General features: G+C 36.3%; 5 protein-coding genes across 5 annotated transcripts in view; all 5 read left to right on the forward strand.

The window, feature by feature from the left end:
• The window catches only part of LOC108562083 (luciferin 4-monooxygenase-like), a 2,139-nt gene extending 1,201 nt beyond the window's left edge, over positions 1–938 (forward strand). The window contains exons 5-6 of the mRNA XM_017920288.1: positions 99–368; positions 415–938. Of these exons, the coding sequence (XP_017775777.1) occupies positions 99–368; positions 415–921 (777 nt within the window). The 3' untranslated portion in view covers positions 922–938. The remainder of the gene's footprint in view (positions 1–98; positions 369–414) is intronic.
• Positions 939–1,256: 318 nt separating this feature from the next.
• On the forward strand, positions 1,257–3,111 carry LOC108562084 (luciferin 4-monooxygenase-like). Its single transcript, XM_017920289.1, has 6 exons — positions 1,257–1,260; positions 1,314–1,441; positions 1,495–2,009; positions 2,070–2,220; positions 2,276–2,545; positions 2,599–3,111. Exons 1-6 carry the CDS (start codon positions 1,257–1,259, stop codon positions 3,109–3,111), a joined length of 1,581 nt encoding a protein of 526 aa, XP_017775778.1.
• Positions 3,112–4,160: 1,049 nt separating this feature from the next.
• Positions 4,161–6,306, forward strand: LOC108562092 (luciferin 4-monooxygenase-like). The gene is made up of 5 exons (XM_017920297.1): positions 4,161–4,488; positions 4,550–5,061; positions 5,126–5,276; positions 5,334–5,603; positions 5,663–6,306. Exons 1-5 carry the CDS (start codon positions 4,309–4,311, stop codon positions 6,173–6,175), a joined length of 1,626 nt encoding a protein of 541 aa, XP_017775786.1. The 5' UTR covers positions 4,161–4,308; the 3' UTR covers positions 6,176–6,306.
• A 523-nt stretch (positions 6,307–6,829) lies between these two features.
• On the forward strand, positions 6,830–8,979 carry LOC108562091 (luciferin 4-monooxygenase-like). Its single transcript, XM_017920296.1, has 6 exons — positions 6,830–6,968; positions 7,046–7,138; positions 7,192–7,319; positions 7,378–8,025; positions 8,084–8,356; positions 8,415–8,979. Exons 2-6 carry the CDS (start codon positions 7,135–7,137, stop codon positions 8,931–8,933), a joined length of 1,572 nt encoding a protein of 523 aa, XP_017775785.1. The 5' UTR covers positions 6,830–6,968; positions 7,046–7,134; the 3' UTR covers positions 8,934–8,979.
• Positions 8,980–9,483: 504 nt separating this feature from the next.
• On the forward strand, positions 9,484–11,679 carry LOC108562086 (luciferin 4-monooxygenase-like). Its single transcript, XM_017920291.1, has 5 exons — positions 9,484–9,907; positions 9,961–10,466; positions 10,525–10,672; positions 10,737–10,994; positions 11,045–11,679. The coding sequence occupies exons 1-5, from the start codon at positions 9,749–9,751 to the stop codon at positions 11,555–11,557; spliced, it is 1,584 nt and encodes a 527-aa protein (XP_017775780.1). The 5' UTR covers positions 9,484–9,748; the 3' UTR covers positions 11,558–11,679.
• Positions 11,680–13,215: the final 1,536 nt, after the last annotated feature.

Genomic DNA, 13,215 nt, shown 5'->3' on the forward strand with positions numbered 1-13,215 from the left:
TCCAAAAGATGCATATGAAAGCTGAATGTGTTCAAAGTTTAAAAAAAAGCTCGAAAAAGCAGTGTTTTCACATTTAAAATTATCAACTTTAACTTTAGGTGAATTACTTATTCTTGTCGCCGTATTACACGAACCAAATGGTCGAGAATAAACCTGAAGATTTTACCAGTTCTTTAATCGCTATGGTCATTGCTGGAAATCAAATGTCTTCGGAAGAGTTGAAGACTGCCAGAGCTGCAATGCCCAACACCGTTGTGTTCTTTTGCTACGGCCAAACCGAACTCACCTTCTTAGCAAATCCTCTATACGAAATAGTTTGGACTAAACCAAACTCAGTCGGTTGTCCAGTAACTGGGGTCACGTACAAGGTAAGAAACATTAAAAAATTATTGACTTTAAACTAATTTCTATTAGATCGTAGATCCCGAAACGGAACAAACAGTTGGTTTGAACGAATCTGGAGAATTACGCGTGAAATGCAAATACGTGATGAACGGTTATTACAAGAAAGATAGCCGCGACGCGTGGGATGAAGATGGATTTCTGAAGACAGGAGACGTCTGCTACTTCGACAAAGACTTCTGTTTGTACGTGGTGGATCGAGTCAAAGAGATGTTCAAGTTCAGAGAGATTCATTACGTCCCAGCCAAAGTCGAATGTTTGTTGCAGAAACATCCCGAAATTGAAATGTCCGTCATCGTCGGAGTGCCGCATCCAGAAGACCAAAACCACGCTCTGGCTGTTGTCGTTCGCAAAGAAGGAAGTAAAATAGAATCGCAGGAAATCATCGATTACGTCGATAAGCACATCGACAATGATGTTCTTAAGCTTAGAGCAGGTGTTAAATTTGTTGAAAGAATGCCGTTAACACCTTCTGGAAAGATCAATAGGAGAACTCTCAAGAAGATGTTCACTAAATAAAAAATAGTTTTATTTTACTAATAAATTGTATCAATTGATTCATTCTCAATGTGTTTGTTGTATTCGTTTATACCTTCTATCGTTATAAATTATTTGAATTCTTTGATTAACGAATTTCAGCTTATAAAGATTTACACAATAACAAATCTTTGAAGAATTGTCTTATCAAGTTGTTATTCGCGTTAAAAGTGTTTACTTTGTTACTGATAGTAATTATTGCGTCCCATTTTCCTTATATATAAATGCATATTCTCGATAAACCAGTTGACCGTAATTGCAGCTTATTAATTTCGTTCATTCACCGTAGAAACTCTCAGTTTTAATACAACTGCATCATGGGTAAGTAAGGCTGCAATTAATTAATCATATCTCTTAAATGCATTTATTTTTAGCTGCTTTTACTTATGATAAAGAAACAAAAATAATAACTTCCAAACCCGATGATTACGTTGTCCCAGAAGATGGAATCGGCCCAAGTTTATACGAGGCTTTACAAAAGTTTCGTGGAAAAAATATCCAGGTATTTTAATTTTACTATTAATTAAAACATGCATAATTATATATTTTTTTAAGATTGAAGCTGCGACTGGAAGAGAAGACAGTTATGATGATTTCATTTTAAGATCGGTGCGAACGGCGTTGCATCTGAAGAAGATGGGTTTGAATTCGAAAACCGATATAATCAGCATCTGTTCGCACAATCATCTCAACACGATGATACCATTGATGGCTGGGATGCTGCAGGGTATAATCGTGGCTCCTTTGGATCCGACCATGTCTTTGGCGGATTTAAAGCATCTAGTGGAAATGGTCGAACCGAAGGTTATTTTTGTAAACGAGGATGTGGAGGAACTGATGGAGAAGGCTTCTGCGAAAGTCGGCTCGAAAATCGTGGTGTTTGGTGAAAGCGAGAGGAACGAAAGATTCGATGAGTTTATACAACCAAACGTACTTGAAAAGGATTTCGCACCATTTAAGGTGGATGATATCAACGAAACGGCGTTAATTTTGTTTAGCAGCGGAACCACAGGTCTTCCAAAAGGCATCTGCTTGAGCCATAAATATATTTTGTATCAAGCGAAGAATTTGTAAGTGCTAACAATTAATGAAGATTGTTTAATTCGATTAATTGCAATTTTCTTCTTTAGTAAAAATATTCCTGTAACTATGAGCTTCTCATCGCTGTATTGGGGCTCAACTGTGGTCACTGGTATAGGCTTCGCCATGACCGGAAGTTGTAAAGTCCTCACAGTAGGCTTTGACCCACAAGCGGCTTGGATTTATTTAAACAAATATAAAGTATAATTAAACTAAAATTTAAATTAAAATTGTTACGATTTCTTATATATTTTAGGTGAATTTCTTGTATTGCACTTCGACTGAAGCCATAGGGCTCTACTACAGCAAACCCGAGGATTTGGTGCCATCAATCAACGTTCTTATGCTTGGTGGAACCTGCATTACCACCGATTATTTAAATAAAATAAGAAACTCGATGCCTAAAACTAAAGTGTTTTTCAGCTACGGACAGACCGAAGTCGGTGTGGTGTGTAACTTTGCAGATCCCATTAGTTTCGGTAAACCGCAATCAGTTGGAACTCCTCTTCCAGGATACATTTACAAAGTGAATAATAATTACATATATTAAAACATATTTAGTAAAAAAATAAATTTTAGGTAGTTAATCCTGATACTGGTGAACATATGGGCTTCAATGAAGAGGGAGAATTGCACGTGAAGAACAAGGCCTTGATGAGCGGCTACTATAAACTCGACTCGAAAGATTCATGGGATTCAGAAGGTTTCATCAAAACAGGAGATATAGTTTTCTTCGATGAAGACTTCTGCTTCTTCGTGGTGGATCGCATCAAGGAGGTGTTCAAGTTTCGCGGTTTTCACATCGTTCCAGCTAAATTGGAAAGAATCCTGCACGATCATCCTGACGTGCAGCTGGCGGTGATCGTCGGTATTCCAGACGACATCGATGGACACCATCCTTTAGCTGTGGTGATCCCCGTGGCTGGAAGTGAGATAAAGCCTGAAGACATCGCTAAATACGTTAACGAGCAAGTGGATGATAGGCATCAGTTGAGAGCGGGAGTCAAGTTCGTGGATTCGATGCCTATGACGCCATCCGGGAAGATTCTGAGGAGATCTTTGCGAGATATGTACTTGAATGGGAATTTATAAATGAACACATCCATAAAGAGATTAAAATATAAATTTGAACAATAAACGAATTAATAGTAATTTATTTATAGACTAACATCCGGAATATAAAATAAACTCATGTTACCAAGCCTGAATTCATATAAGTCGAAATTGATTTATATCTGCTATAAAGTATTTGAGAAATTCGATATAATAGAGAATGAATAGAGTATCAGCACCTTTGGCACATTCAAATCAGATTTATTAATATCGATATGAATGCTAAATATAAGATTCATCAAAACACAATTAAACTATTTGTTTTGATTGTGGAATTCCGAGAAATTGAAAAATCAATGCAAACACAGAAAGAATACTTAACTAAGATTTTTTTTTTGTTTTCCGTTATCAAACCATTCGATAAGATCATTTTGCACCCAGCAAAGAACTAATTTTTTAAAATCAATGAGCTCAAAGTGCTGATCAGTAGAGATAAAATAATGTTATCGAATTTGCTACAATTTATTTAGTACGTAAATCCATATTATCTTAATGATTGATGATAATCCTACTCGATTTAAATTAGGTTTCTTTATGAAATTTTGATATGAAAATAACACAAAATTGATATATTAATTTGGTTCTCTATTGTTTGGAGTTAGTAATATAAAATACGTTATATTATAGTAATAAAGTGTGTATGAAGTTGTTTATTTTTTTTAATTTCCTTCACTTCATTTTCTCTATGTATTTTTTACTTTTCTTGGGTAATTTATAAAATTTGTTTTTGTTTATTATGTGTTTATTAGGATGTGTGTATTTATGTATTTATATTTTTTATAATTGTTGTAAATTTGCTAATTAAGTGACACAATCTTATCATAGTTTACTCAAATAATATTGACGTTGGTTTAAAGGTCTCATTTGTATAAGCGAGTAATTACATTATTTCTTTCTTTCTTTCTTTCAAAAGGTATAAGATAAGATTGTAAATCGTAGACAATTATGAAAATTTGTGCACTGATTGTTATTGAGGTGCTGATTAGGTATGAATGGACATTTCACTTGCAAATGGGATGGTTCGCAGATAACGGCTTCACAGTAAATACAATTTTCACTTATCTATTTCATCCAATGCTCCCTGGGAAGTTTAAGTGTTGATTGCTTCCAGTTCAGTGAAAGCCGTAGCCGTTGTCGGTTCATATATTCTCTGTATTTTGTTGAAAATCTTTAAAAATGACTGAAATTGACCCCAATAAACCCATCAATTTCTTTAACAAGGATGGAAGCAAGTGGAGTTACGATGAAAAGACGAAGATCATCACAACGACTGATGTTAGCTACGATATGCCAGCTGGAGGACTCGGACCTTTGCTGTACAACTCGATGAAGAAGCATGGAGATGATGTGGCTCAAGTGAGTACAATATTATTTCTTAAATAAATTTCATATATTGATTGATTTATTTGTAAATAAGGTTGTAGCTGTTACTGGTGAAGAGGATAAATACTCTTCGTTGCTCAAGAGGAGCGTGCGTTTGGCCATGGAGCTGAGAGCCAGAGGTTTAGGAAGAAACGATATAATCACCACTTGCTCTCGCCATCATTTGGATGGAATCGTTCCGGCGATTGCGGCTGCCCTGGCAGGAGTGACCCTGTGCAACATCGACGCCGACATGTCCGTGAACGATAACAAAATCCTTTTGGATCAAATCGAGCCGAAGATGATCTTCGCGAGCGAAGCCACCGAAGAACTGGTGGAAAAAGCCTCAGCGGACATCCAAACTAAGATCGTGGTCTTCGGAAAGACGGAACGCAATTTGTGTTACCAAGATTTGATTCAACCTAAAGAAGGCGAAGATTCTTTCACCCCGTACTACGCCGAGAACTTGGACGAAACGGCTATGATGTTCTTCAGCAGCGGAACAACCGGAATGCCTAAAGCCATCTGCATGAGCCATAAATTCATGTACAATCAATGCAAAGATTTGTAAGATAAACGAATATTTAAGAGAATTATTAATGTGAATTAATATGTACTTTTATTTTCTCAGTGAAAAAGTCGAATGCTTTTTAATTTACTCCTCTTTATATTGGAGCACCACCATAAACTTTGCTTTGGGATTAATCATAGCCGGAGGCACGAAGCTCGTTCCGCCAGTATTTAATCCTACTCAAACATGGGAATTTTTCGATAAATATAACGTAAATTGTACAATACAAACACATTGAAGAAATTGATGGAACTAATTACATTTTCAGGTCGACGTCCTTTACATGACTCCGATCATGATAGCAAGAGTTATTTCGGTGCAACCAGAAGGAAATTACAGTAGCTTGAAATTAGTGCTTCTTGGAGGTACCGGTATCTCCATGGAGCACATGAAGAGATTAAGATCATCTTTACCCAATACATTAGTTCTTTTGACTTTCGGTCAAACCGAAATTGGAATGGGTTGCAATCCCTTCGATCCGTGCATCAAGGATAAACTATTGAGTGTCGGAACGCCAATCCCTGGATGCTCTTACAAGGTTAATTCAACATTTAATTAATATAATAATTTTTTTTTGTTAATTATAATTTCTTGAAGATCGTGGATTCGGAAACTAACGAGAATTTGGGTCCAAACGAACGCGGCGAACTTCTCATCAAATCCGCTTGGCGAATGACCGGTTATTACAAGAGGGACAACAAGAACGTCATCGAGGCGGACGGTTTCGTAAGAACAGGAGACATTGCCTACTTCGATGAGGATTTCTGCTTCTTCATCGTGGATCGTATCAAGGAAATGTTCAAATACAACGGCTACCACATCGTGCCGAAGAAGTTGGAATCTATTTTGGAAACGCATCCTGCCGTGCATTTGGCTATAGTCGTCGGAATCCCGAACGTCGCCACCGGTGAAGAGCCTCTCGGAGTGGTCATTAAGAACGAGGGTAGTGAGGTGAGCGAAGCCGAGCTCATCGAGTACGTCAACGAGAAAGTGGACGACTTCCACAAGATCAGAGCTGGAATTAGATTCGTCGAAACGTTCCCGACGACGGCGACCGGAAAAATTAGACGAAGACTTCTCAGGGATAGATTCATCAATGGAGAATTGTAGTTTAACGCATATTTCATTAACTTAAAACTTAATAAATCAGAAGAGAAAAGTATTAATTTATATTTTATATTAGAAAATGGATTATTGAAATACAATTAGTTATCTATAAGTGCGTTGATAAAACATTCAATATTTGCATCTTACGATAAGTAATTTAATGATAAATATTAAATAATTATAGCTAATAATACTTTCAATTCTTATACTAAAGCTTTAAAACAATTACATTCTAATTAGTTGTGCACAACAGCAATTAGTAATTTTGTTAATACACTAAGTATAACAAAAACTTAGATTATGAGAATGTTTGGTTTTAACAATAATCCATCAAAATTTACGACTTTATAAAACACCTGGAAACTGTCATAAAAAAAATTGAGATATAATAAATAAAAATTACAATCGTTTTTTTTTTCTCGAAATATTTTACAACATTTCAATGACAAGATAGATTTTCAGTTATAATAATCAATGAAGATTACATTGTTTTTAAAATTTGAGTCCCTGACATTGGAAGATTCAGGGCGATACTTCCTTTTATCGAGAGGAAGAACTGCTTCTTCAGATCAGCATATCTTCTAAACTGGAAACCTCGACCGTCTTCCTTCGCATTTCGCTGCAATCACCTCGAATTTAGGAAGCATAGTTGCACCGTTTAGCGTAGTTGCAGCGTTGTATATTTTACAACAGTTATGATTGCAATTCCAATGAACGTGCTTGTATTTATCGGTCTGTTATATTTTTAGTTTATTCGAAACTAATGAATGATAGTTTTCGCAAATTGTAGATAGTGGTGAGTATTTTTCCACACAAAATGTTTGCTATTATCAAGAAATATCATGATCCAATGCAGTTATCAATTGTGGGTAGGGATTTGGTCCTTAATCTTGAGATAAGTATCATCTAAATATGAAATAAAAATTGCACATAATCCAGAAGTACTTCAGATATTCATCACGATGGGTAAGTTTTGTTTTCTTGTTTAAGTGTAATTTCATTTTCTTGTTTGTTTTTAGAGGGTTTAATTTACGATGACGATTCTAAAATCATTACCGTTCCTGAAAAACCACCTCATATACACGAGAAGGGCCTTGGAGTGATGGTGTTTGAGACTATGAAGATTAATTCGGATCAAATCGCTCAAGTATTAAAACTAAATTTATCTAATTAATCAAAGATTAATTATCTTGATACTATTTCAGGTTAATATGTTAACTGGGGAATCCGAAGATTACGACAGTTTGCTGAAGCGCTGCACGATTATGGCCGTGTCGATGCGAGGGCTGGATTTGAAGGAAGGCGATATGATTTCGATTTGCAGCGAGAACACGATCGACTGCGCCGTGCCCTGGGTTGCGGCTCTCTTTCAGAACGTGAAAATCTCTAGTTTAGATCCGAGTTTATCCGTGGAGGAATGCGAGCATCTTCTGGAGATGGTCGAGTCGAAAGTCGTGTATGTTTCGCGAGCTTCTACGAAATTGATCGAGGAAGTAGTGGAGAAGATGGAAAAGAAGCCAAAGATCGTTACAATTCCGGAGAGAAACGATGATATTTACAAAAAGGAGACGACATTCGCTTTCGAACCTGTAGCCGTGGATCTGAAGGAAACAGCAGTGGTTCTCTTCAGCAGCGGAACGACTGGTTTCCCGAAAGGAATCTGCTGGTCCCATAAGTTCCTCATATACTTCTGCCAACACAGGATCTTCAACTCTTGCTTGGGATACGCCACGATGTATTGGGCTTCAACAGTCTTCAACATGGTCTGCTGTCTCTTAACGGGAAGCACCAAATATTTCGCTCCGCACGTCTTCAATCCAATAGCCATGTGGAATTACCTCAAGATATACACAGTAATTTAACCATAACACAATTCAAACGTTAACAATCAATTAATTAACTCGTTTCAAGATCGATTACGTTTTCCTTTCGCCCTATGATGCCATCAACTTCATCAAAAACAAACCGAACGCAGATTTCGTGCCGAAAGTGCAATTTATGGCTATCGCAGGTAGCAGTATAAGTACAGCGTACATCAAGAAACTCAAAGAGATTCTACCGAAAACCTTGGTCGTGAACGCCTACGGCCAAACCGAACTCATGTCCATTTTCAGTCCGTTCCACAAGTGGAATAAAACGAAACCAGATTCCATCGGCATTCCCATCTCTGGAAGAACTTACAAGGTTACTTTAGTGGCATTAAATTTTCATTTCAATTAGTAATTAGTATTTTTTTTTGTAGATTGTTGATACGGAAACGGAAAAAGCGCTTGGTTTCAATGAAGCGGGCGAGATCAGGGTTAAAACCGAATGGGTTATGAACGGTTACTTTAATTTAGATTCATCCAGCTCTTGGGATTCGGAAGGTTTCCTGAAGACCGGCGATATCGGTTACTACGATAAGGATTTCTGCTTTTTCTTCGTGGATAGGATCAAGGAGATGTTCAAGTACAAATCCTGGCACATCGTTCCTGCCAAGATCGAGGCAATCCTCAACAAGCATCCCTCGATTCATCTCTCCGTAGTCATCGGCGTTCCGCATCCAGAGGACGACAATCACACTTTGGCTTTAGTTCAACTGTACGAAGGGGAACATCTGGAGGAGAAAGACGTTATCGAGTATATAGAGGATAACATGGACGAAAGGCATAAGCTGAACGCGGGCGTTAAATTCGTCACGAAATTTCCATACACACCAACCAGTAAAATCAACCGAAGGAAACTGAGGGAAACAACTTTAAAAGATCTTTCTTGCTATTAAATACGCCAAATTTTAATTAATTAATCGCACTATATTAGTTTTAAGATTTACGACTAAAAAAAATCACAATAACAATAATATATATATTGTATAAAGATGAATTCTTAGAATTTATTTTTTAAATTGATAAACAAAAGTAAATGTATGTTGTAAATTGTTTTAATAAAATATCAATCAGTTAAATGTATTTTTTGCTGATTCATTGATAGGAAAAGTTCTTTTAGAATATTACACAATATTTTTAATTAATGAAGAAGCGTATTTACCTATTAGTAGTTATTGTGGATTGCAGTAAAGCGATTATATTGCACTTTGTGGCTTGTTTACTAAAATATTGCAAATCATGCGCTCGTGCATCTGTTATTGCATCGTATCTGTTCCAAATTATATAAAAATGTTACTTAACATATAACTAAAGTAACATTTTAATTGCCTCTTGCACTATCATCTAGTTATTAACTTATTGGTTGTTTCTGTANNNNTTTTTTTTGCTCAGATGATATCCTATAAAAGAAGGTCGCTCTGAATTAATCGTGTTCAATAAGAGCAATCGAAGTCGATCGTGAACAGTTAAAACCATAGATCAGATTAGTTGAGAAACTTTCCATGAAACGATTTTGAGTGAAGGAGAAATCGCGCGCTCGTGTTCTTATTTGATGACCGCAGAACATGTGCAAATTTGATTGCTGAACAAATCTGTTGACGAATTGCTTTGTCATTTTTACGTAATTTTGATAAGACGCGTATCGCGTTGACGATAAAAACGGTCAACGAAATTGTTCTTGCGGCAGAAGATAGATTAACGCTGACCGAGAATGGGTTCCACGCAGGATGAGCTGAGGACGTTTGAAAGGTACTATGATCCGATGACCAAAGTCATTAGCATGCCCAAAGATGAGTTTAAGCCGGAACCGCGCGGCCTCGGCTACTGCCTTTACAGAAGCATCCAAAGAAATAGCAACAAAATTGCTCAGGTAATTGATGAAACGAATGCGGAAAGTAATTAACAAATTAGTAATTTTCTTAGGTTGATTCATGGACGAACGAATCGTACACGTACGGAGAGTACTTGGAGAAATGCGTGAGAACGGCGATGGCTTTGCAATGCGAAGGAGTAACATCCGAAGACGTGGTGATGAGTTGCTCTTACAACCATTTGAACAGCTCCGTACCGTTCGTTGCCACACATTTTATAGGAGCCACAAGTTCCGCGACGGATCCTAGCCAATCCAAAGAAGACATTGCTTATTTACTGAAATTGGTAAACCCGAAAGTAATTTTCGTTTGCAAGGAAGCCGAGGATAAGATGACTGAGGCAATGGTCGAATGCAATTCGAAAGCAAAGTTGGTGGTCTATGGAGAGACCAGTTTCGAATCGTGCGTCGCACCGAAATTGGGCGAAGAGAATTTCAAACCTTACGAAACCAAAGATCTGAACGAAACGTGCATCATTCTCTTCAGCAGCGGAACCACAGGCTTACCCAAAGGCATCACCTTAAGTCACAAGTTCGCTTTGTACCATGCGCATTCAACGTAAGTTTAAAATTGATCATCAAAAATAATTATTAAAAATTTATAATGGTTTTTTTAGGATGTTTCCTCCAGGGACCGGTTTTGCAAGTCTGTATTGGTCTACGAGCACTATCTGCACCCTATCCTACATCGTGTACGGCAAGAGGAGAGTTAATCTGAGGCATTTCGATGCGAACACCCTTTGGGAAATCATCGATAAGCACGAGGTATTTTATTTACTTTTTTTACATCCATTGAAAACAAATTATATAATTGAAGGTGATTTATTAGATCGATGCGATGTTCATGGCCCCATCGGACTTTATTCGGTTGATGCGCAAGAAACCTGAAAATCGGACGACTTTCATCAAAACGATCTGCATTGGCGGAAGCGGTATATGCAAGGATTTTCTTGAAGAAGCGAAGATGAAGTTGCCAACGACGAAAGTGCTCTTCGGTTACGGATTGTCGGAACTGTACTCCGTCTTCTGTCCGATCAATCATAAATCGGGAAGCGTCGGAATCCCGTACAAAGGGAAATCTTACAAAGTAAGAGTTGTAAGATTCATTTTCAATTTATTTTAATTGTTTTCTTGTAGATAGTTGATATTGAAACAGGAGATAATGTTGGGTTCAATCAAACGGGTGAACTTTGCGTTAAAACCGAATGGGTTTCGAACGGATATTACAGGCAAGACTCATCGTCCGTATGGGATGATGAGGGTTACCTGAAGACCGGAGACGTCGTGTATTACGACGAGGATTTCTGCTTCTACGTTGTCGACAGGATAAAGGAGATGTTCAAGTATAGATCGTGGCACATAGTTCCAGCTAAAATCGAGACGATAATCCTGAAGCATCCGGGTATCGATTTGTGCGGAGTCGTCGGCATTCCGCATCCTGAAGACGACTGTCACGCTCTGGCTGTTGTCCAGCTGCGAGAGGGCAGCGATCTTTCGCCGGAGGAGATCAAAGAGTTCGTCGAGAGGCAGGTGGATGACAGGCACAAGCTCAGGGCCGGCGTGAGGATCATGGATAAACTGCCTCTGACGCCATCCGCGAAGATAAGGAGACGAGATTTGGTAACAATGTATGTGAATGGAGAAATATGATGATCTGCACTATTACCTTAGGACTGTCGCGTGATATTCGCGACATCTGCGTCACGCATTTTTACAATTAATGATATTGTTGTTTATCGCTCAAAACGTTAAATTATTGTTATTTAAAAAATTAGTATTTAGAAATTAATCAATTCACGCTTATTTATCAGCTGAATTTTGATTTAAAAAAAACAACTATTACGTCTAATATAAACTATATTTTTCAGTCTCGTTTATTATACTTTTTTCAATAATCCACGACTTTGCTGTTATTTAATATCTATTGCCAAATAATACACAATTACCATAGATAACAACTAATATCGTTATTTATACACACAGTTTCTTGAACGTTAAGTAATTCTAGCGATAAATATTTGGTTGATTTTTTTTTTATTAGCTAATTAGTGCAATAATTTCGTTGTTATAAATATTCAACATTTAAATCATTAATATTAACATGTTTTTTAAGCAACTTCGACGATAAACGTTTACTTCTTTTGTGATAATTGCATTGTTATACTTTATAAATATTGAACATTCAAATCATTATTATCAAGTTATTTTTATACTTTGATAATGTAATAGATACGTACTTTCTGTGTCTGATAAGCGTGACAACTCAAAGATTAATTCTAATGAGAATGCGCTTTAACAAAATATTTCTTAATTGATTTATTCAATGTCTGCAATAATTATCTTAACGATTATTGAATGTTATTATAATACGTGTGTATTTGGTTGCCTATATCACGACGCTATCACGTAAACCTGTTAATATATAACACTTATTATCTCATTACTGTTACACACTATACGGGTCACGGTCAACTTTTTACTGTAAACACCCGAAATGCTACAATAAAGAAAGATTTAAAAAAGAAACAGCGACACAAAACAACAACAATGCTTTAGTTTTAATTAATCCCAGACAATAAAGATTATTTTTATAAATATATTTATCGTCTATCTATAGGATTAAAAAATTACCTGGAAAAAAAAGTTAATGAATAATTACACTATATAGCCTTGGTTAAAATACATATGATTATTTTTGTTTTTGTTGAAAAATCAGGAAGAGAAAACTTAAATATTAACGAAAATGTTTATAGTTGAAAATGAGAATTCAATTTGTTGCATGTAACTGTTGCATTTTTTTTTAAATATCATATCATTAAAATTATTAGACTTTTTGCGAACAATGGTCTAATCGATGCACGAGTATGCAATTTCACTCTATCGCTAAGTGTTCTCGTATAATTTATCACATTTTTAATGATACGCAATTTTTTTTTTTAATTGTTAATTGTGATTTACTTGTGCAAAATTGTAATAAATTAACTGATTAAAGTCGTTTAAATATTCAAGCTATTCTTACTTGTAACATGTTAGCAGTTCAATAGATTAAAGAAACCTTGAACATTAATTTTTCAATTGATGAATGGTGCGCATTTGGAACAAAGTCTGAGAGTAGTCTGTGGAAAGAACGCTTGAAATTTATAAGAATCATAAATGTATTTCTTGTGATTGTCCAAATATAATTAGAACTTGCTTAATGAGCTTAAAGGAATTAAACTTATTGATGTTGTTTCAACATCTTGTCCATTGTATAGTTAAGAAGTTTGTTCTTGGCTTATCATCAATTTACTTGGAATCTTAGATGAATT

This window comes from Nicrophorus vespilloides, unplaced genomic scaffold (genome assembly GCF_001412225.1).
Source record: "Nicrophorus vespilloides isolate i.1.1-1 unplaced genomic scaffold, Nicve_v1.0, whole genome shotgun sequence".
Lineage (NCBI taxonomy): Eukaryota > Metazoa > Arthropoda > Insecta > Coleoptera > Silphidae > Nicrophorus > Nicrophorus vespilloides.